Raw genomic sequence first — 22,153 nt, 5'->3', positions numbered from 1 at the left:
TTTGAGAATAACAACCACGGAGGTTTCATGCGGGTAGGAAAGGAAAGCCACTGTCTTGTTCTGTTCCGACTGTCAACTTGTCTTACCGTGAGCGTAGGTTTTTAACCCATATACCCGAGGACAAGATTCTACAAAATATCTTCTAAAACAGCTTTCTGAAAACTATATGTTTCTACGTCAGTAGTTCTTAAAGTTGTGCATGTCGAGGACCCCCAGAATGATATGTATATTTGGCCACAGACCCCCATCTGAAAATGTGTTGTTCCAGGGATCCCCCGAGAAGCAAATATTTCAGTTAAAAACATTTGCTATGAAAGAGTAAATATTCAAAGATTTGCGACACATTTTCACGACTTTTCAAAAATAGCAGATCTACAAGCTCATAGCGCTGCACTAGGTGGTGAGCTTGTAGATCTGCTATTTTTCAACAGATACAGTTTAAATGATGGTTATAAACGTGGTTCAAATCATCTCTGATAAATTAATATATTTTATTTTATTTTATTTTATTTATTTAGCAGTAAAATCCTAAAAATTATGGTAATAATGTAGCATACTATTTGCATACAGTATGTAGGCTATACTGTATAGCTCAAGGTGCTTCACGAGAAATGTAATATAAGATGAAAAGCGTTGATAGTATCTCAAAAGACAGAATTCCACTATTTCCGCTGCCTTTGAAGATTCCCCCTGCAATTCCCCTCCTCTCAATTTCTATGTTGTTATTCGCTTTTTTCCTCGCTCAGAGGTGCACGCAGCCTCTCAAATTCATACATGGCATATCGAGATACATTGGCCGTCCGTCGCTCATTTAGATATACTATATTCTCAACCCTCAATTCCTATAAGCGATCAACTTCAAAGCAGGGATGCATCTATACAGCTCCATCCCAATGAATTTGAATCTGCTGTTGGTCCACTGACAGTGAAAACTTAACAATGGTTTCAACACAGCCATCTTTTTAGAGTACACTGTGCTTCAGTATGTTGACAAGCTTCATGGAGATGCTAATTGTCCTTTCCAGCTCAATTTGGCACCTGCCCACAGTGCCAAAACTACTAGTAACTGGTGTACTGACCATGGTATTACTGTGCTTAACTGACCAGCCAACTGGCCTGACCTAGGTTGTTCAAGAGGAAGGTGTGAGACATGAGCTTACGGCTGTTATCAAAGCAAACCTGGGCTTCCATAACACCTCAACAGTGCCACAGGCTAATCACCTCCATGCCACAATTATATTACAGAAGAAAATGAACTTTTACAAAATATTCTAATTCATTGAGATGGAGCTGCAATATTCGGCCACCGAAACTTATTTGGCCGAATAGTGGCAAAGAAAAATGCATATTTGGTATTCGGTTCGGTTGAATTTAGAGCCGAAACAGATACAGGGTACCTTTCATAACCTACTGTTTTGTTGTGATGACGTGATCAAAATGTAATAAAGTCTTTTATGTAAATGTCTTTACAAAGGTAAGGCCATAACAGCAATGGCACAAAAACAGGAGAAAAACAAATATATATATATATATATTATATATATAATATGAATCCTATTCGGCTATTCGGTTTTTCGCACTTTTCGGCCAACTGTCTCCTATATTCAGTATTCGGTTTCGGCCAAGAATTTCCCAAAGCACCAGTGCAAAGCAGTACTGCGACTGTAGCACAAAAGCACACTGTTTTTGTTTATTTTTTGTACAGCATGCTCCTGCAGACTATACTGCAAGCCTGCTACTGTACGCACTATACTGTACGTGTGACAAAGGTCGAGAAATCATGAATTATAGACCAAAGAAACCTGTAATTACCATAATATTGTATTATGTATGACGTGCTCCAAGAGCATAAAACAGGATGGTGTGTGTGTGTGTGCGTGTGTGTGTGTGTGTGTGCATGCGTGTGCGTGCGTGTGTGTGTGTGTGCGGCGTGCGCGAGTGTCAGGCAGCAATAGGCCTACATAAAAACAGGGTCCTCATTTGCTACACGAAAGCCTCTTATATACCGGTATATATACAGTATATATATGCATTGTCTGGGGACGTCACGAAGAAGGGGAAACCACACCGGAGGACAATCGAAAAATAAGTATTTTATTTAATACTTGTGGAAAGATAAATAGTTCAAGCAATTCAATTAGAGTTTCCAACTTAACTTGGCAGGGAAACATACTGCCCAAAACAAACAAATGAACAAAGGAACTCTCCTGCGGCCGCCCCTGCAGCCTGTGGAGAATAGCAGATCTGAAGTGCTTTGAGAGCAGGTGTCTTAAATAGTGTTTGGGGAGGACACTGGCCAGGTGTCTCCCCTTCCACTCATCATCTCTGGCTCCGCCCTCCAACACTGCAATGGAACTGTTAAAGGCACAGCCACACATACACACACAGAAACCCCACATAGTAGACTAAAGGCCCAGGGGGCCGTCACATCCCCCCCCCCCTCGAAAACAGGGTCCCAAAGGGAACCCTGGCCCGACATTTGTGCTACAAAAAAAAAACAATCAGAAAATGTGTACATACTTTACTTTACTTTACTTTACAAGCAACCCCACTGAAACTAACCCCCCCAGCTCACATCTGCATCACGCTTTAGCCCCACCCACTCTCAGCAACTGGTACCTTGAAGCCTTTAAGAGGAAGGTTAAGACATAATGCAAAACAGATTATGAACACAGGATTAATCCATGAGGCTCCAAATAAAGCATCCACATTAAGTTACTTCCATTTGCCATTCACTTTTGCCATGTTTTTCCTTCCTGTGTGCATTACAAATGCAAACAGGGTGAAAACATAATGGCATCATTTGGGCTGAACATTTTTCTCACAGAGCATCCCTTAATAGATTTGGGCTGAGCTATCTCCAAATTAGGGACCCAATCAGCCACTTTGATGGACTGATTTTGTTTTTCAGTTTCATGACAAGTCCGACAGGTTTTGATGTACATTGCCACGCTTCTTTTAACACGGGGCCAAAATAACTTTTTGAACACAGCATCATACGTTTTGCACACCCCCATATGCCCTGACTCATAGTGAGCAATGCGCAAAACGGACTCCTGAAATTTGGAAGGAATGACAATTTGGAAAATTGAGTTTCCAATTAACCCATTGCCATGTGGCACACATTTGCGCAGCAGCACCCCATTTTCAATGAAGTACCCCTGTGTGCGATTTTTCACCTCCTGTTTGGAGAGAACCAAACTGAACAGCTCTTTCAGTGTGGGATCGGCTTTCTGCTCCCTCACCAACTCAGCATGGGAAATGGACCTAGGAAGGTTAGACAGATATGCAGTTTCGTCCTGGCACTCCACGTCAACTGTAGGTTCTAGCAGCTGAACAAACTGATCTGCAAAAACCCGCTCCCCTGCCACATAATTTCCCAGTACAACAGTCACCCCATTAATAGGAAGAGCAGGTCTCACTCCCATCCTGACTTCACCTTTAAACAGAGATGAATAAAGCATGAAGTTGTGTACAGGGACATGGAAAACTGACATCTCCATGCCCAACACAGGAATGAACGACCCAGTGTTGGTCGTCTGAGAAAACGGCAGAACTGAGGAAAGGATAAATGACTTAAATGAGCCTGTGTCCCGCAAAATGGTTACTGGCACTTTCTCTGTGTTACCAATCAGCGACACATATCCTTTTGAAACAAATGGAGAAAAGGTACTTGACACGTCAGGTTGATCTATGCCACTCGAAAGTGACACTGCAAAAGCAGACGGACTCGGCCCAGGTGAGGCATTCTCATTACGTGACTTAAGCACAGGGCACTGGTGTTTCCAATGTCCTGGCTGATGGCACAAATGACAAACATCCGAGTCATGTAGAGCACGACAGGCCGTTCCACGAAATGTGTTGACAGGGCTCGGGCAAACTCAAGATAGGACTTATTATTGCCTCTCTGCTCCGAAAACGCTGTCTGGGAACTAGTTCATAAGTACGCAGCACGTCCTGAGCACGTCCACGTCCAGTGAGCACGCACTGTAACAGGACCGTCCGGTCCAAATCACCCCAGCCCCGAGCGTCTGCCACCCGCTCGAACAGAGTGAAGAACACTTCCACCTCTTTCTCATTGAACTTTGGGACCAACCGTAGACTGTTCAAAACGTTGCCATTGTCACCACCCGACTCCTCCCTCTTTACCTCACTCATCTTACCATCTCTCACCAAGTTGAGCCGAGTGCCCTCAATATCCAACTTAGCCATCTCTGCTGTGTGTTTTAACCTTTCCACAGCCAAATCTTTATCCTTCAGTTCAATATCCCTCTCTTTCAGTTGTACTTCCTTCTCCTTCAGTTCTACTTGCCTATCCTTCAACTGCAACTGTAAGGTCAACAACTCCTTCTGCTGTTCGAAGGTTAGCCCCGTGGCCCCCGCGGGCACTGAGACTGCGGCTACATCCTCCTCCTCCTCCACACACGCAGACTGCTGCGGGCTCAAAACGTGCTGCTCATACAGCATCTCCTTGATCATGACCTTGACCTTGTCTTTCCCCGCCCTTTTGTCCGGAATGTCAATGCAGTAATGCTCTGCAATTGACAACAATTGGTCCTTGTTAAAGGAACCCAAGCCCTCCTCTGATGGATCAGAAACAAAATCAGAAACCTCCATGGCAAAACCAAACCAAACCAAAAAAAAAAAAAAAAAAATACAACTCCAAGCCAACAGAAACAAAAGAACGTAGCGCATTCAATTGACAGAATGCCAAACAAGCCAAATTAAGTTGAGCCTCCCCTCTAACTGCCTAGCCAAAACTTCTCTAAATCTCAACCCTAGTCTTCAGGGGATAGTTGGGACAGGTAATTATGCACGTGAAACGTTGGCGAGGGAAAAAAGTCTCCAGCATATGGGGAGAAAGCCAAATGCGGCCCGGGGAAGAATTGTATGCGGCTCGCGGCTTCATACCTGAATTGTGTTATGAGCGGCTCGCCCAACAGTATATGGGACAAGTTTTTTTTATTCACCTGGGCATTTTCCAGAGTATAATTTGTCAGGATTCCTTGTTTCTTGTTGTCTCATTCTGAAGGGGTCAAAGAAAGGCTATTTTATTTCATTTTTTTTTACCTCGTCTGGTTATATTGGGTGTTTTAATATTTCCTAATATGGCCCCCCTTTGAAAACAGTTTGGACACCGCTGATATAGAGGGAAGGAGAGACGGGGAGGAATACGTAGAAATCCCACACAGACATAGTTACATGGAACGTAACAGCCCCCGAACTGGGCTCATGTTCCAACTGTGAAGTGGATAGTGGGTGCTATATTATGTTATAACTTTTTGGGTGAGATTCTCACAGCATTGCAGGTCAGCCTATCTCATTCCACAGAGGCAGCAACCATACATGCATCCTGCCTTAATCCATCCTGAACGGGAACCTCTTTTAGTGTTTTAAAGCTTTATGTTATACTTCTATTGAAAAATAGCAGATCTACAAGCTCGTAGCGCGGAACTCGGTGCCGCACTACGAGCTTGTAGGTCTGCTATTTTTGAAAAATCGTGAAAATGTGGCACAAATCTTTGAGTATATATTCTTTCAGAGCGAACGTTTTTAACTAAAATCTTTGCTTTTGAGGGGGTTCGGCGGCCAATTACATACATTGTGGGGGTCCTTACATGAACATATATTTGAGTACCTACCACTGCCATAAAAACATGAGGTTTTTCAGATAACTGTCAGCATTTAGAAGACATTTGTAGAATCGATGTCAGGTCGAAATGGGTTAATCACTTACAGTTCATCCTTCAGCTCAGGCCTGGTGGGCTTCTGCTCTGTGGAGGAATGATTGGATTGTATAAAGAACATGATTGCCTTCTGTTGAATCTTCAACAAGGAGTCTATCAAGTGTGTACGTGTGCGAGAGAGAGAGAGAGAGAGAGAGAGAGAAGGAGAGAGAGCTAGTGTGTGTGTGTGTGTGTGTGTGTGTGTGTGTGTGTGTGTGTGTGTGTGTGTGTGTGTGTGTGTGTGTGTGTGTGTGTGTGTGTGCGTGCGTGCGTGCGTTCGTACGTGTGTGCGGGCACTGGCATTCTGGTGGGAACATTTGTTTGTACCTGAACTTTGAAGAAACACAGTGATTATTAATCAGGAACTGACCAACTGGCTTTACCTCGGTGTCAGTTACAACGCGTGTAGAGGGTATGTATATCATCATGCATACAGTGGCAAATCGAGTGGCAAGAAGAAGTAGGTCCGGAGTGGCTTTTTGTCGGTATCAGCCATAGAGTATTAAAAGGATAGAGACTGATCTGGCGCGAAGCTCCGCCCCCTCCGATATTCATGTCAGTGGAAGTTGCTCAGTGGTGTTTTGAAGCACCCGGAAGGACCGTCTATTTCCAAAATTTGGAGGTAAAATGCGGAAGTGCAACCGAGCACTCAATGTTAAAGCTCAGCTGCACGGGGTTTCCTCTTCATGAATCCACGGGTCCTTCCTCTTACCACTAGGGCCCAGCGCTTCAACATTGGAGTGCCTAGCTGGCCCCTTGGTATCAGCCGGTAACACGGGGGAGTCTGTCCCCGTTACAATGCCCTATAGACCCCTGGGAGATGGAGTCTGTCCCCGTTACAATGCCCTATTGAACCCTGGGAGATGGAGTCTGTCCCTGTTACAATGCCCTATAGACCCTTGGGAGATGGAGTCTGTCCCCGTTACAATGCCCTATTGAACCCTGGGAGATGGAGTCTGTCCCTGTTACAATGTGATATGCGCTATACGCTGAGTTGGCGGTGCCGGGATCGAACCCATGTCCTTGTGGTCCAAAGGCTGAGAGCTCTACCGACTGAGCTACCCGGCAAAGTGAGTTTAACGTCGTTTAATGCAATCAGAAAGTAGGTTTCTGTGTGGATGTATGGGGCTGTCGAGGCCAGACAGTAGTTTCTGTGTGGATGTATGGGGCTGTCGAGGCCAGACAGTAGTTTCTGTGTGGATGTACAGTATGGGGCTGTCGAGGCCAGACAGTAGTTTCTGTGTGGATGTACAGTATGGGGCTGTCGAGGCCAGACAGTAGTTTCTGTGTGGATGTATGGGGCTGTCGAGGCCAGACAGTAGTTTCTGTGTGGATGTACAGTATGGGGCTGTCGAGGCCAGACAGTAGTTTCTGTGTGGATGTACAGTATGGGGCTGTCGAGGCCAGACAGTAGTTTCTGTGTGGATGTATGGGGCTGTCGAGGCCAGACAGTAGTTTCTGTGTGGGTGTACAGTATGAGGCTGTCGAGGCCAGACAGTAGTTTCTGTGTGGATGTACAGTATGGGGCTGTCGAGGCCAGACAGTAGTTTCTGTGTGGATGTACAGTACGGGGCTGTCGAGGCCAGACAGTAGTTTCTGTGTGGATGTACAGTACGGGGCTGTCGAGGCCAGACAGTAGTTTCTGTGTGGATGTACAGTATGGGGCTGTCGAGGCCAGACAGTAGTTTCTGTGTGGATGTACAGTACGGGGCTGTCGAGGCCAGACAGTAGTTTCTGTGTGGATGTACAGTATGGGGCTGTCGAGGCCAGACAGTAGTTTCTTGCCACTCAGTACTCAGTATAGGCGTTCCCGCATTACTTCCGAGTATGATCGATGATGATGTCACATGCATCGCCTCTATGGTTTATGAGAGTCATGAGATCGGGTGTTTATATACTTATACTGCTAAAGTTCACTTTGTCATCTGAATAACACAATTACACCCAAAGGCATTGCAAAGTGTGTGCGTGTGTGTGTGTGTGTGTGCGTGTGTGCGTGCATGTGTGCGTGCGTGCGCGTTTGTGCGCGCTTGTGCGCGCTTGTGCGTGCGCGCATGCGTGCGTTCGTGCGAGTGTGAGAGATCATTAATTTTGATGAGTTGATCTGGCGGAGGTCAATGCACACCACATTCCACTGCAGCGTCTGTACACTGATTGAATTCAGAGATGTGAATGGCAGCATTCCCTCATGTCTGCCATGAGACATTCTGTACACCTGCTGATTATAATTATAGGGTATAATGCTTATTATATCAATCTGGGTTCAGTGTTGATGTGGACCCACCATTGCACACACATAGTCTTGTCCATCTAGAAAGATGTGTCGGGGTAGTAATTACACGACACACATGGACAACAGCATGTATTTGGGAAGTACACTAAAAACTAGATAAAGTGCCCCTCGGGGCACAGGTCTCCACCAGACCAGGTCAGGTTGTGGCCTCCTGGTGGCGCTATAACAGGCCAATGTGAAAAGGGTGATCGGTTTATTTTTCAAATGCAGTTCTTATATGAAGAGATCTAAAATCCCCCTATGGGGATTATAATGCAAATAAAAAATACATTAACCATGGGGACTGACGCCCTCTACCGACAGTGACGTCAGGACTTCGGTGCTCTATAATCTAAATGTCATCCCCATGTGCACACAATTTCCACACGCAAACCACACGCGTACATACATTTGCACGTGTGTGGCACACACACATACACACGCGCACGCACGCAATTATGCTGCCCACTGCATTTTACAACGGCTCAACCATGTGACATAGCATTCTGTCACTATATTTGACGGCTCAATAACACAGCATTCTTCCAAGCCTTCAAATGTAATGGTGTGTTTGAGAAACGAGACAAACTTTTTGGTTGAAAGGTAATTAATCCATGTAAATGCCTCCATCGTGTGTGTGTGTGTGTGTGTGTGTGTGTGTGTGTGTGTGTGTGTGTGTGTGTGTGTGCGCGCGTGTGTGTGTGTGTGTGTGTGTGTGTGTGTGTGTGTGTGTGTGTGTGTGTGTGTGTGTGTGTGTGTGTGTGTGTGTGCGTGCGTGCGTGCGTGCGTGCATGCGTGCAAGATAATAGAGACTTCAGAAGAGGGTGCCATATTATAAAGAGCACAAACAATATATCAACAACTGATTTTATCTCATTTTCTTAATATAGATAAAAAGAAGTACACTAACTCAACAAGTAGTAAGCCATTTTCCAATGAAAGGAGTACAGTTTACTCCCAAAATTACCTTTTTATGAATCACTTAGCCTATACTCACCCAGTGATGGCTTAAACATAACTTTACAGTGAATGGCAAATCCCAAAACTGAGAAAATACTTCATTTTGGTACTTTAAGTATATATATATATATATATATATATATATAGTAATACTTTTGTACTTTTACTTAAGTACATTTTGTTTTTTACTAAATGGACTGAGCTGAGGAGTCCAAGTCACTTCTTTTCACCTGACAGGGCGAGTTTCCCCGGTAAGGCGTGGAAGGAACACGTTATTCCAACCATGGTTCCTTTCCCCTCCATCAGGTGCCCCGGCTGGCCAGGGGGAGGCAGTATAGAGACCAGGATTACTGCATGTTTTTTGTGAGGGTACCTACCCTAGGGGACACGGGGAGAACATGTGAGGGTATACCTACACTAGGGGACACGGGGAGAGCATGTGAGGGTAGTATACCCTAGGCATAGGGGACACAGAGAGAACATGTGAGGGTACCTACCCTAGGGGACACAGGGAGAACATTTGAGGGTACCTATAGGGACACTGGGAGAACATGTGAGGGTACCTACACTAGGGGACACGGGGAGAACATGTGAGGGTACCTACACTAGGGGACACTGGGAGAACATGTGAGGGTACCTACACTAGGGGACACGGGGAGAACATGTGAGGGTACCTACACTAGGGGACACGGGGAGAACATGTGAGGGTACCTACACTAGGGGACACGGGGAGAACATGTGAGGGTACCTACACTATAGGACACGGGGAGAACATGTGAGGGTACCTACACTAGGGGACACGGGGAGAACATGTGAGGGTACCTACACTATAGGACACGGGGAGAACATGTGAGGGTACCTACACTAGGGGACACGGGGAGAACATGTGAGGGTACCTACACTAGGGGACACGGGGAGAACATGTGAGGGTAACTATACTAGGGGACACGGGGAGAACATGTGAGGGTACCTACACTAGGGGACACGGGGAGAACATGTGAGGGTACCTACACTAGGGGACACGGGGAGAACATGTGAGGGTACCTACACTAGGGGACACGGGGAGAACATGTGAGGGTACCTACACTAGGGGACACGGGGAGAACATGTGAGGGTACCTACACTAGGGGACACGGGGAGAACATGTGAGGGTACCTACACTAGGGGACACGGGGAGAACATGTGAGGGTACCTACACTAGGGGACACGGGAAGAACATGTGAGGGTACCTACACTATAGGACACTGGGAGAACATGTGAGGGTACCTACACTAGGGGACACGGGGAGAACATGTGAGGGTACCTACACTAGGGGACACGGGGAGAACATGTGAGGGTACCTACACTATAGGACACTGGGAGAACATTTGAGGGTACCTACACTAGGGGACACGGGGAGAACATGTGAGGGTACCTACACTAGGGGACACGGGGAGAACATGTGAGGGTACCTAGAGCCAGACCTTATATTAAGCACTCTGCCTCCCTTCAGTGTGTCCGTGGCCTCCACCATGACCTGCTACTCAAAACCCTCTCAGCGTCCAACAGGGTGTAGTCAACAAGAGATCCCAGTGGGGGGGCTCTTATCTGGTGTACACACACACACACACACACACACACACACACACACACACACACACACACACACACACACACACACACACACACACACACACACACACACACACACACACAGCTGTAATACACAAACTGTATCTAAATGCAGTTAAAAGGCTCTCCTGTACTACCTGTAGCCACTTTTGCTGCCATGAAATCGTGTGCGTGCGTGCACTCGACACTAATTATACATTTTATATATAAGGAACTGAAAAGATATGGGATTACTTTAGATTGCAACAACACCATGGTTCAGAGCAACTTTGTTTTACTTCACCACAATGCATACATTGCAAGATATGCTGCAGAGAGCCATTTTTAAGATATACAAGTCACAGCAAACACAGAATAGATGCTCTTTTGCTGATGATCAAGGATGATCATTTGCAGCTTGAAATCAATTAAAACTAATCAATGTGTTGCTTGGTGACCAATGAGACATTATTAGTGCTCACGTTCTTATGATGCCTTCATATTGGCAGCTATTACAGAGATACAGGCTGATAGATATTTTCTTTTATAATGTTATTCTTCTTATTACTTTTCATTTTGGGATCACGTCTTAGAACGAATGTTAAAAATACTTTATGTCATCTGTATGCGCATACCCTCTATTCCACCCTATTGACATTAACTGTGGACTGACATTGTGATCTTTTCTTTGGTATAAATGCTTGTGCAATAATGATGTGATGTTATTCAGAGATTCATCTTGAACCATTGTACCCTTCGTTCTTCCATCTCAGTGCACCTGTAACTCTTTCTCTGAATCTGAACTTGAGATGAAGTTAACTTGAACGATATACTATGCCTCGTCGTGTCCAAATTATTTCAGGTTCGTTCAGCCTCTATTTCACCTCTTTTCATGGGGTTGAATCTTTTTTATCTCTTGGTTAAAAGGTTTTTTAATGGTTTTACAACTTTAAAGGTGAATTGACTATAAGGTTGGGTTACATTGGCTAACATTTCAAAGCCATCGTTTAATAGCCGTCACAGGCTGCCTTTCATTTTCAATGGGAATTAAGCCACTGCGACGTGAAGATGAAAAGATACATCTGACGTCTGTAGCTGCTACAAAGGCTACGACAGCAACAAAAAACTACAAAGAAGTTGAGCTGGTTTCAACTTCAGTAACAAAGGCAATACAAGGCTACAAATGTGCTTTGTTGCTGCCCGGTGTGAACGCAGCAGGAGGAATTATTTGAAAGACGCTATCATCTTTGTTATAGAAGTCATTGTGAAACCTTTTCATGTTCAGGTTACTTGACAGAAAAGGGATGCTTTCCAAAGGCATTTGACTGCTTCCATGAAAAATAAATGATGTGCACTGCAGCATTCAAGAGGCATTACAGAGGCAGCCACACATTAATCACATCCATCTGCACTCTGCACCTCGCAGTCAGTGCTTTCAAAGAAGAAACTCATTCTTAGTTATAGGCCTATTTGGCTGCGGACCCTGAGGAAGAATTTAGGCCTGATAGCTGTTGACCTTTATATGCACACCGTAACTAGGTGTAACTTCCCCATTGGCAGCCCAAACAGAATCCAAACAGAAAAGTCCTATCTGACTGAATTAAATATGTCAAACTCACTAACATTGCAGCTGTATGAAAAGCTTGAATTATCCTCTTTCAATCTGTAAAGTTTTTTGTTTCATAAGAATCCACCGTAGACATGCAAGGAAGGAATTCCTTGCAGGTGATTTTCTTCTGAAGTGTTAATTTGGAAGTGCTCGTTGAATATCACTCAACGGTCCGTGCGTACCACTTGAATTTGCGCAAAACGCAGGAGGACAGCAGGAGGTTGCTTTTCTGATAACGAGCGAGATAATGGGACCCCCTCAGAACCCCTTTATATTAACCCATTTAGGCCTCATTCACACCTAAGACACACTTGTGTATACGTGTCTTCTGTGTGTCATCAAACCATGTGACTCCCATTGGAAATGCATTGAAATGCATCCATGACAAGTGTGTCTTGCATGTGTCTTCTTAGGTGTGACTTGTGTGAGTGAGGCCTTAGACCAGGGTTCCCCAATAGGCGTCCCACGGAGCACCCCCTTGTGGCCCCTGGAAGAATTTCAAAGAAGACCATCCCTGCATTCCGGGACTCATTACATTGAAAATCACTGCATTGTTATGAATTTGTCCCACAATGATGATGAGTGTTTTTGTTTCTCAATAGCACGCATCAACCTCCTTCTCAATCCTTCCTGGGAGTGTAGGTAGCACTAGCAGATTAGGAGTGTCAGTAACACCTCAGTATTTGGACCCGTATGCAGAATAACCCAGGCAACAACGACTTGCACTCAAGCGCTATTATTTAAACTCAGAAAACCCTCCCAGGGCAATATATAACATAAACTCCCACTCTTGGGAAAACAGGGTTATAATCGAGCCACTTAACCAAAAACACAGAGTCCCTAATTATATACCTCCATGCTCATTAACCAAAGTCTCTTCAGCTTAGAAGCGCAGGTGGACACAGTCTCACAATCAGCCAGGGGAAGGGAGGCAACAGAGGGGCAAAGGTAGGGACGGCGGTCCAGGCGTGGTACGTCCTAGGACAGGACGTGACAAGGAGGGAAGTGTAGGAGACCAGGGGGGAAGGAAGGAGACCACTTGAGTAAGCAGTCCCCATGATTAAACTCTGACATAGCGCCATATAGTGCGACTGAATAGTGTTCACATAAAACATAATTACCAATGAATATGACATTCCTTCGAGGAGGGCAGGAGTAATAATGTTGTTTAACTACCTGACATGCTGTGTGTATTGTGCTGGCAACAGTGTCAGGGAAACGTAAACAGAACCACCACTGTGGTGCACGCGGGTAAGCGGCTAGCTCCAAAGTCCAAACATGAATAAACTGACAAGTGTTCTGACACAGACCAGCAGACCGCACTCCAAAAAACCATGCGTATAAGTACACATACCAATTGCCTTATTTAGTGGTGCGGGGCTTCCAATGCCTTCCACGCTTGACTGAAGAGTGAAAGAATATACTTCATTCTTAGCACGTAGCGCCTGTAGAGACTTACTGTTAAACCTTGTGCAGGGGGACGTAAGAGGGCCCTTTTAGATGAAAATAGCAGATCTAGATCTGCTATTTTCAGGCGGCGCAAAACACAGCAGTCTTTATGAGATGCTATATACGATATATTTGCATTTCTTTCACCACAGTAAATGCTGCATTCGTGGTCTGGAGCTAGGGCAGTTGTTTTACAGCCGGGGTAAAAGGGCAGGGCTGAAGCCCCACTTTGATGTCTATGTGTTCACTGCATGTGCACATGCCTGACCTTGTGTATATTCAGTATTATAGATATTCTAAGTTTAGGGATAAGGGGTTTAGCGGTTAAGAAAATGGAGCCCCTGGTCTTTTGCTCTGTGGCAGTGAGTCTTCTTTCTGCCACACCAACTGAGATGTGGGATGATGCCTTTAGTGGGATGGTCTCTCCATGAGAGGTTCTGGAGTCTGAGGAGTCTTGTGTACAGTATATGTTCCGTCAAGACGATCCTGAAACTCCTCATTCATTGTCCATGTTTCGGCACCATAAAGAAGGATATCCATCAAGAGGAACAATACCTCTCACATTTCCAGATGTTCTGAGTATATGGACACATGACTGACTGTGAATGAACTTGGTGTGGTGATGAGACAACAGAGACCAGTGGAAGCAGCTTGTGTCGCAGATCTCGAGGGCACTCGAAGGATGATATGATCCCTAAACTAAAATAGAGCCCCTAATCTCCGCTGGCCTGGTTCAATGCCAAACTGTGCACACTGCACAGTGCACACACACCGATGCCAACAACGAACCGGACCACCCCAATTTTTTCACAGCGGCCTGTTATAGCGCCACCATGAGGTGGCCGGGGGTCCATGTAAGGTCTGGGGGGTGATTTATGCTTAACTTTCAAAATTTGAAACCAACCTCAATGGTTTGAATGAATATTTGGAATTGAATTCCATTTTTGTATAGCTTTTTTTGTATAGAGGTGTTGATTTAGTGTTGTGTGCAGATATATCTTATAATCTAGTTTCAGGCGACTAAATATACGATTTTAGTCGACTAAATCTACAGTTGATTTAGTCGACTAAAATGCATTTTAGCGGGCCTTGATGCCATCGTAATGATTGTTTTTTACACTACAAGCTCACAACTTGTGAGCTTGTAGATCTGCTATTTTCAGCATGCAACTAAGTGTAAAATGACTTATACTGGTCCACAAGTTTTTATTTGTTGACGAAATTGTCAGTATATTTAGTCTTATAGTTTTAGTCATTAGCTTAGTTTTCATTTAGTTTCCATGTAGTTTTCGTCAGTGAAAAAAGATAGTCGACAAACATTTTTCGTCTTAGTTTTAGTCGACAAAATTAACACTGGTGTGTTTGTATAATACTCTCTCCTTCGCATGTTGAGAACTGTTCATCCGAAACACTTCATTTTGAGAACTGTTCATCCGAACCACTTCATTTTGAGAACTGTTCATCCGAACCACTTCATTTTGAGAACTGTTCATCCGAACCACTTCATTTTGAGAACTGTTCATCCGAACCACTTCATTTTGAGAACTGTTCATCCGAACCACTTCACACTTGGACCCACGAGAGTGTAAAGTCAATCAGAGATGAAGTGGTTCTTGAGAATGCTGCAAGCAGCATTTCGGGGCCAGACAGACAATTGGCTCACTTCGACAGGCCACAACCCCCCCACCCCGATTCGAATGAGCATTACACTTAGTATAATTTACAATGACTCATTTCAAACTTGGCAGGATAAAGATAGATCTCTTGACTGTGTCCTCTTGTGGTTTTGTATTCCTGTCATTTTAGGTAGACAATGAGTTTCCGATCATTAGCGTTATCATGAATGTGTATGTGGACTGATATAGCACTCGGTTTGGACAACCTCAGCTTTAAACACCATAATGTCATGCATTGTCCATTGTTGAAACGGTTACTGCTTTATTTCACATTTAGTTTAACCTTTTTGATGAAAAATGGACTGCACAATCCACATGGGAAATAATGGTTTCGCAGTCGTCATAATCCCTCATAAACCCAGATCCTATAGTGGCAGGCCGGGTGCTATCAAGTCAAAAAAGTGTGGACTTTTTTTACTTGAGAGCTACTTTCAAAATGACCAGCTCAACAAGATCTACCCACCGACAAAAATATTATGTCATCGCTGAAAATAGTTGGGGCTTTGGAATTGCGGCGCTGGCGTTACATACAGTATAAGACAAATGCACTTGGAATGGGAAATAGAGCAGGAGAATTGGAATAGGTAGGGGTTTTTGTATTTAATTTTTAATGCTACCGAAGTTTTTGTGCAAAGCAACACTCTTGAAAACAAAAATATTGCATTGTGGGTTTGAGCTGACAGGCCCTTTTGATGTCAATCAATCAAGTCACCTTAATTCAAGTGTCAAATGAAATATTCTTTAGGGCATGTCATGTTGGTCTACCTGCACAGACTTTGTGAAACGAAGCAAGTACGCGTCGCAAAGTACAAGCAATTCACCTTTAGCTAAGCCCCGCCCTCTCCCACTTAGACACTCCCACTTAGACACTTTCCAGCCAGGCTCATTCATTCCAATGTAAATATCATGGATTTGACACAATACTAAATACTGGTTCATTTTTGGAACCAGACCTTCAAAATCTCTTCCAAATCCGTCAACAAGGCCTGCCATATGCACTGGAAAAATATGTGCGTGACATTTCTTTTTTAAAACAATGTTTTTCATCTTATAGGAAAAATATTGGTGGAGAGGTTTGTCTAACGACCCATGTTATGCTTACTGTAGCTGTGATTGGACCATAGCAGTTTGGGGAGGGGGCTTTGCTATACTGTAGTGTATAGGTCAAATGGCCACCCCCGAATGAGCACTGCACTTAGTATGATTTATTTAATCTTTTGACTGCCCTGACATGTAAATAGTCAATAGTGTCATAGTGTTGTAGTCAAGTCCACCTAAAGAGTCAGCGGACTGACCTCATGCTTCCTTCTATGCATGAGGAGTCCAAGCGGCTTCTTTTCACCTGACAGGGGGGGAGTTTCCCCGGCCGGACATAGCGCGTGGAAAGGAACACGTTATTCCGACCAGTTCCTTTCCCCTCCATCAGGCGCCCCGGCTGGCCAGGGGGAGGTAGCTTAGAGACCAGGATTACTGCATGTTTTTTGCGAGGGTACCTACCCTATGGGACAGGGGGAGAACATGCAAACGTCACACAGAAAGGTGACGCGGAGGAGGGAACACAGCCCACAGTGTCCCCAGCAGGAATCGAACCCAGGGCAGACTGAAGTTTTTTGATTAGGTTTTTGATTAAATCTGTACCAATCTACTGCACACATCTCCTCATTTCAAACTCACCATGATAAGGAATATCTCCTCATTTCAAACTCACCATGATAAGGATTATCTCCATCTTTAGTTTTGCATTCCTTTCCTGTAGCACATGTGCATGGACTGATATACCAGCTCTCGGTTGGGATAACCGATGTCATACTGTACATTGCTTTTTGCTTTTGTTTTTACGTCCGGAGATACTCCCGTCCAGGCCAGGCTTCAGACGGGCCTCCTCAGGAGACTTGGCTCAGATCTGAACCCATTTTGATTCGGGCGTTAGGAACCCGTTGCGACCGCATGCCCTTCATGCTGACGTCGACCCCAGACAGGATTCGAAACCACAACCTTCCGCACAGTCTATGCTTCCGCATGAAAGGCTTATGCTCTAACGTCTAACCACTACACACCAATGACAACCATACCATACCACACATGCATGCACACACGCATGCACGCACACACGCATACCATACCATACCATACCATACACGCACGCACACACGCATGCACGCACGCACACACGCATACCATACCATACCATACACGCACGCACGCACACACGCACGCACGCACGCACACACGCATTCACTTCTAGTCATTTTTTTTTTATTTTTATCAACTAGTCAACTACCCTCCTAAGGTGCAATAGTGGATTTACTAGTCGACTGCTTAATGCCCTAAAATACATACATACATACATCAATGTCATACATTGTACTTGAAATATGATTTATTATACTTTATTGGTCATGTCAAAACACAATACAACAAAAGACAGACTCTTACATTAACATTAACAGTAAGCAACAGACACATGTACAGTGCAACAATATTGACTCACACCTATACTCATTACGCTTTAGGATGTATTTCCAACATAAATATGACGTTGAATTATCAAGACACATACTGTACTATTAAAACACATAAACAAGCAACAAAAAAATAAAGCATATACCAGTTCACAAATAGTGAGGCACTGCATGTCCTTTATATACTGTGCATTCATAGAATACACTGACATACTTTTAAACACAAAAATACACCCCTAACACATATACATTATTTAAGATTATTACAAAGCTAGCATCAGAATCAGTTAGACCAATTAATTACATTTTAAAATATAAAGCTTGACATGACAACACTGAAAAGTACAATGTGTGGTTTTATTTTTTATGATATTGTTTTTACATTCTTGAATGTATACTTTCATGAAGTCTTGGAACATTCTGGTGGTTTAAAATGACAGCGATTGTTAAGTGGTGCATTTCAGAATCAGTGTGTCAGAACAGTTTGAATGGTTCATCATTTCACATTTTGTTTAACCGTCTTGGTGAAAAACGGACTCAGAATTAGGGGTGGGACGATATATCGATATCGCAATATATCGTGAAATATCTCGCAGCAAGTATTGTAATATTGTGATATTGATAAATTAGTAGTACATAGTAGGCTACCACAAGTTGTGGACAAGTTGCAAAGTTCCATTCAGTGTTTTACTGTTTGGAGGAGGCAAGATTAATTTACTTATTGGCCATTTTATGACACAAAAGATCTTGCAAGATTTTGGAATAAATACATAATTCCAGATTTTTGCCCATCGTGATATATTGATGAAATCTCTTGCAATATATTCAATGTCGCAATATATCGAATATCGTGATCTTATCATTATGGAGGGCCTAATGTCGCCACAGATGTCGTATTGTGAGGTCACCCATATGATCGCCACACCCCTACTCAGAATCCACATCGGAAATAATGGCGTTGCAGTTATCGGAATCCCTCATGAACCCAGTTACCATCCACTAACGACAAGCAAGTACATTTAACAAAATGCTATTTTTTGTGCTGTCTTTAAAAGCAAGATACTGTAAGCGTCCAACTGGTGAAAAAAAAACATCAATTGCACTTGAACCCCAGCCAGCAAATGACCAAACACAACAACACTTAAGACGTCCCACGGGTGCGGCCGGACAGGACTAGACCACCTTTTTATTAGATGCCTAGAAGCTCGGAGTTTTCTCGGCAGCTCGTGGAACTCACAGTGGACCCTCGACGCTGACGATACCAAACAACACTCGAGCAGCTCCAGCTCACGTCTGTCAGGTCTGTCTGTCTGGCTGCGTGGTGAGCTAAGAGGGCCATGGGTGGCTGTTTGTGGCTCATGTAAACATACTCAGCAGAGTACGCTGCCTCTCGTCATGTGTAAACCGAACATGGCACAGGCTGGCTCCTATATATATAGTTGGAACTGCTCCGGGTACAAGCAGGCCGCAGGCAGGCCACGTTGGTTACTGCGAGCTGCTCACTGTGGCATTAGGCCAATGCCTTTTGATTACAGAGACCCTGGTTCGGACATTCTTAAAGGGCATCTATATTAAGATAAAGAAGGCAATAAAGGCAAATGCCTGCTGTACTGTACGCTATTGTAATATGACACATCTTTTTAGCTTTTACCCACCGCTCATTATAGTCATTATTTAAAAAATAATATTGGCTGAATATTAAGCCTCTCTGACTTTACTTAACATATACAATAGAAAAGACATACTGCCGGGCCAAGCAGTTCATTCACATAAAATATATTTATCGGCGAAACGGCCTGTTATTGACATTCTGTAAATATATACTGTATGTATAAACTGTTGCCTCTGGCTCATTTCCAGCTAAGGGGGGGGGGGGGGAGACGACGACAACGTGTCACGTAAGTAACAGTTATGTAAGCAAAAATACAAACAACTAATGCTTTCCGAGCACAAATCCATGTCTCATCACCAAGCTTTAGTTCAGTCAAACGTTATTCCGTCTCAGTGGTAGGCCTACTGTATACTATATAGTGGACGACACACAGCCTCCAGGATATGAAGACTGCAGTGCATTGTGGTTATATTAGTAATAACATATTACATAAGATTCACAGATAATACCAGTGTTGTTTTTGGCAGCAAATTTTGATTTTAGTTTTAGTCATAGTCTCTTGAATCATGGCTTTCATTTAGTTTTAGTCACATTTTAGTCACCCGGAATGTTTTAGTGTTATGTTCAGTCGAATAAATATCAAAAGATTTTAGTTGACTAAATCTACAGTTGAATTAGTCGACTAAAATGTATTTTGGCGGGCCTTGATGCAATCGTAATAAATATATTTGTACAAGTGTAAAATGACTTATACTGGATATCTTGTCCACTAGTGCCTTCCTAACATTTTAGTCTAGTTTTTATAATGTTGACAAAATTGTCAGTATATTAGTCATAGTTTTAGTCATCACGGCTTAATTTTTATTTCGTTTTTTGTCAGTGAAAAAAGTTAAGTCGACGGACATTTTTCGTCATAGTAGTCGACGAAAACGAAAACTGGATAACACTGGATAATACGCACAGACTGAGTGGGACTACAAAAAGAAACCGTCTTGATTCCATCCTATAATAATCGCCATTCATTGTACATGTGAGTTCAAGTTTAAAGCCATCTGCATCGTGTTATAAACAGAATGTCATGTCAACGTGCCTTGGTGCTTCTTTATACAGTGTCTCTCTGAACAGCAGAGCAGGCCGTATTAACCCATTTAGACCTGACTGACTAGATTCTACAAATGTCTTCTAAATTCTTAAAGTTTTCAGAAAAACCTGTTTCTATGTCAGTGGTTCTCAACCTTTTTCATGTTAATGATCTGTATTTGGCCGCGGACTCCCATCTGAAAATATGTTCCAGGGACCCCCCAGAAGCAAAGATTTGAGTTAAAAACGTTTGCTCTGAAGGAATATATTTTCAAAGATTTGCGCCACATTTTCACGATCTTTCAAAAATAGCAGACCTACAAGCTCATAGCGCGGCACTCGGTAGATCTGCTTGTAGATCTTCTATTTTTCAATAGCTAAAGTATAAAATAATGCTTAAACACCAAAAGGGGTTCCCGTCCAAAATGGGTGCAATCTCTTTTAGCTCTGTGTTGCGTAGACGAGGCCCCTAAATGTGTGATTCAGCAGACGGTTCCATGATTTGTGTCAAATTTGAAAGCCCAATTTTAGGCAATCAGAATATAATTGGACAGAAGTATAACAGAAACATCTTGATCATATGACTACAGAGATAAGTGTGTGTACAGATTTGCGTGAGGTTTGGACTAGGAGTGGTAGCATATACCACTCCTAATATGTGGCTGAGTGTGTGTGTGTGTGTGTGTGTGTGTGTGTGTGTGTGTGTGTGCGTGCGCAAAGTTTCACGCCAATCAGTCCTTCAGTGCCCGAGATTACGGACGGACGGATGGATGGAAGGACAGAACTACAACAAAATCCCTCGCCTTTGGGAATAATAAACCCAAGCAAAGAAATAAATGCACTCCCCCGCTCCAAATACCCGTACACACACAAATAACAGAATATATGTATCAAGGCTGTTAATTGTCTTGATATTATGTAAAGACCTTCAATATAATCAATATAACTCTAGATAACATACTATCACACCATCAATTTTGTTGTTGCTCGTTCAAATAACCACGTTTGTGTTTGCATACATTGCATCCGTCTCCAATATATATCACAGTAAAAAGGTTGATTCAACAACGACTGTAATAAATTCACCGAAATGGCCCTGGCTGATAGTACAGTAAGTGTTAATTTATAGCTCTCGCAGGATTCAATTAAAACCTATGATTTTGTCGATAAATAAGCAGTAAAAATGGGCACGTGTGTACAGCACGTACGTACCATAGTGTTTGTATGCACTCTCCATGCTTTACGGTGCATGTCAATAAAATTCTGTATACAGTACATGCATGCCTGTGGGGGGGAAAACTCCCTTCGCCTGAGGGGTTTTCAGTGTTTACGCTATCCGCTCTGTGTTTTAACACTGCCACCATTGCAGTCGCTGATCTGCTCCGAATGGCGAAACGGCATGTAGCTTTTCTTCCGAGCGGATCCTGGCTTTGTGCCACCCCCCCTGCCGCCGCCGCCGCCGTCACCCTCAGCTGGGTCGTAGGCCACCACCACGCTGCTCTCCATTCGGGACAGCGTGTACATGCTGCTCTGGCGCGCCGGATGCAGCCGTGTGGTGCGCAGTTCTAGCTCGTCGCAGTTGGACACCTTGATGAAGGGACACCAGCGGAACACTCGCTTGAAGCCTGCCCGGAACCTGGCAGGGTCAACGGGACATGAGGAGGGAGGGAGATTAGAGGACAGTTAGTCAGTATAGAAATAGACGGAGGAGGGGAAC

The 22,153-nt window shown here is 43.8% G+C and overlaps 1 protein-coding gene across 1 annotated transcript in view; it reads right to left on the bottom strand.

Annotated features, from left to right (window-relative positions):
• Nucleotides 1-21,768: 21,768 nt before the first annotated feature.
• Nucleotides 21,769-22,153, bottom strand: part of tacr3a (tachykinin receptor 3a) — a gene marked incomplete at both ends in the record, with an annotated part of 35,977 nt that continues 35,592 nt past the window's right edge. Inside the window, one exon of the mRNA XM_080760470.1 lies at nucleotides 21,769-22,072. Coding sequence (XP_080616596.1) covers nucleotides 21,769-22,072 — 304 coding nt within the window. The remainder of the gene's footprint in view (nucleotides 22,073-22,153) is intronic.

This window comes from Protomyctophum bolini, assembly GCF_963924005.1.
Source record: "Protomyctophum bolini genome assembly, chromosome: 3".
Lineage (NCBI taxonomy): Eukaryota > Metazoa > Chordata > Actinopteri > Myctophiformes > Myctophidae > Protomyctophum > Protomyctophum bolini.
The sequence above is the reverse complement of the archived record's forward strand: the minus strand, read 5'-3'. Positions and strand labels throughout refer to the sequence as shown.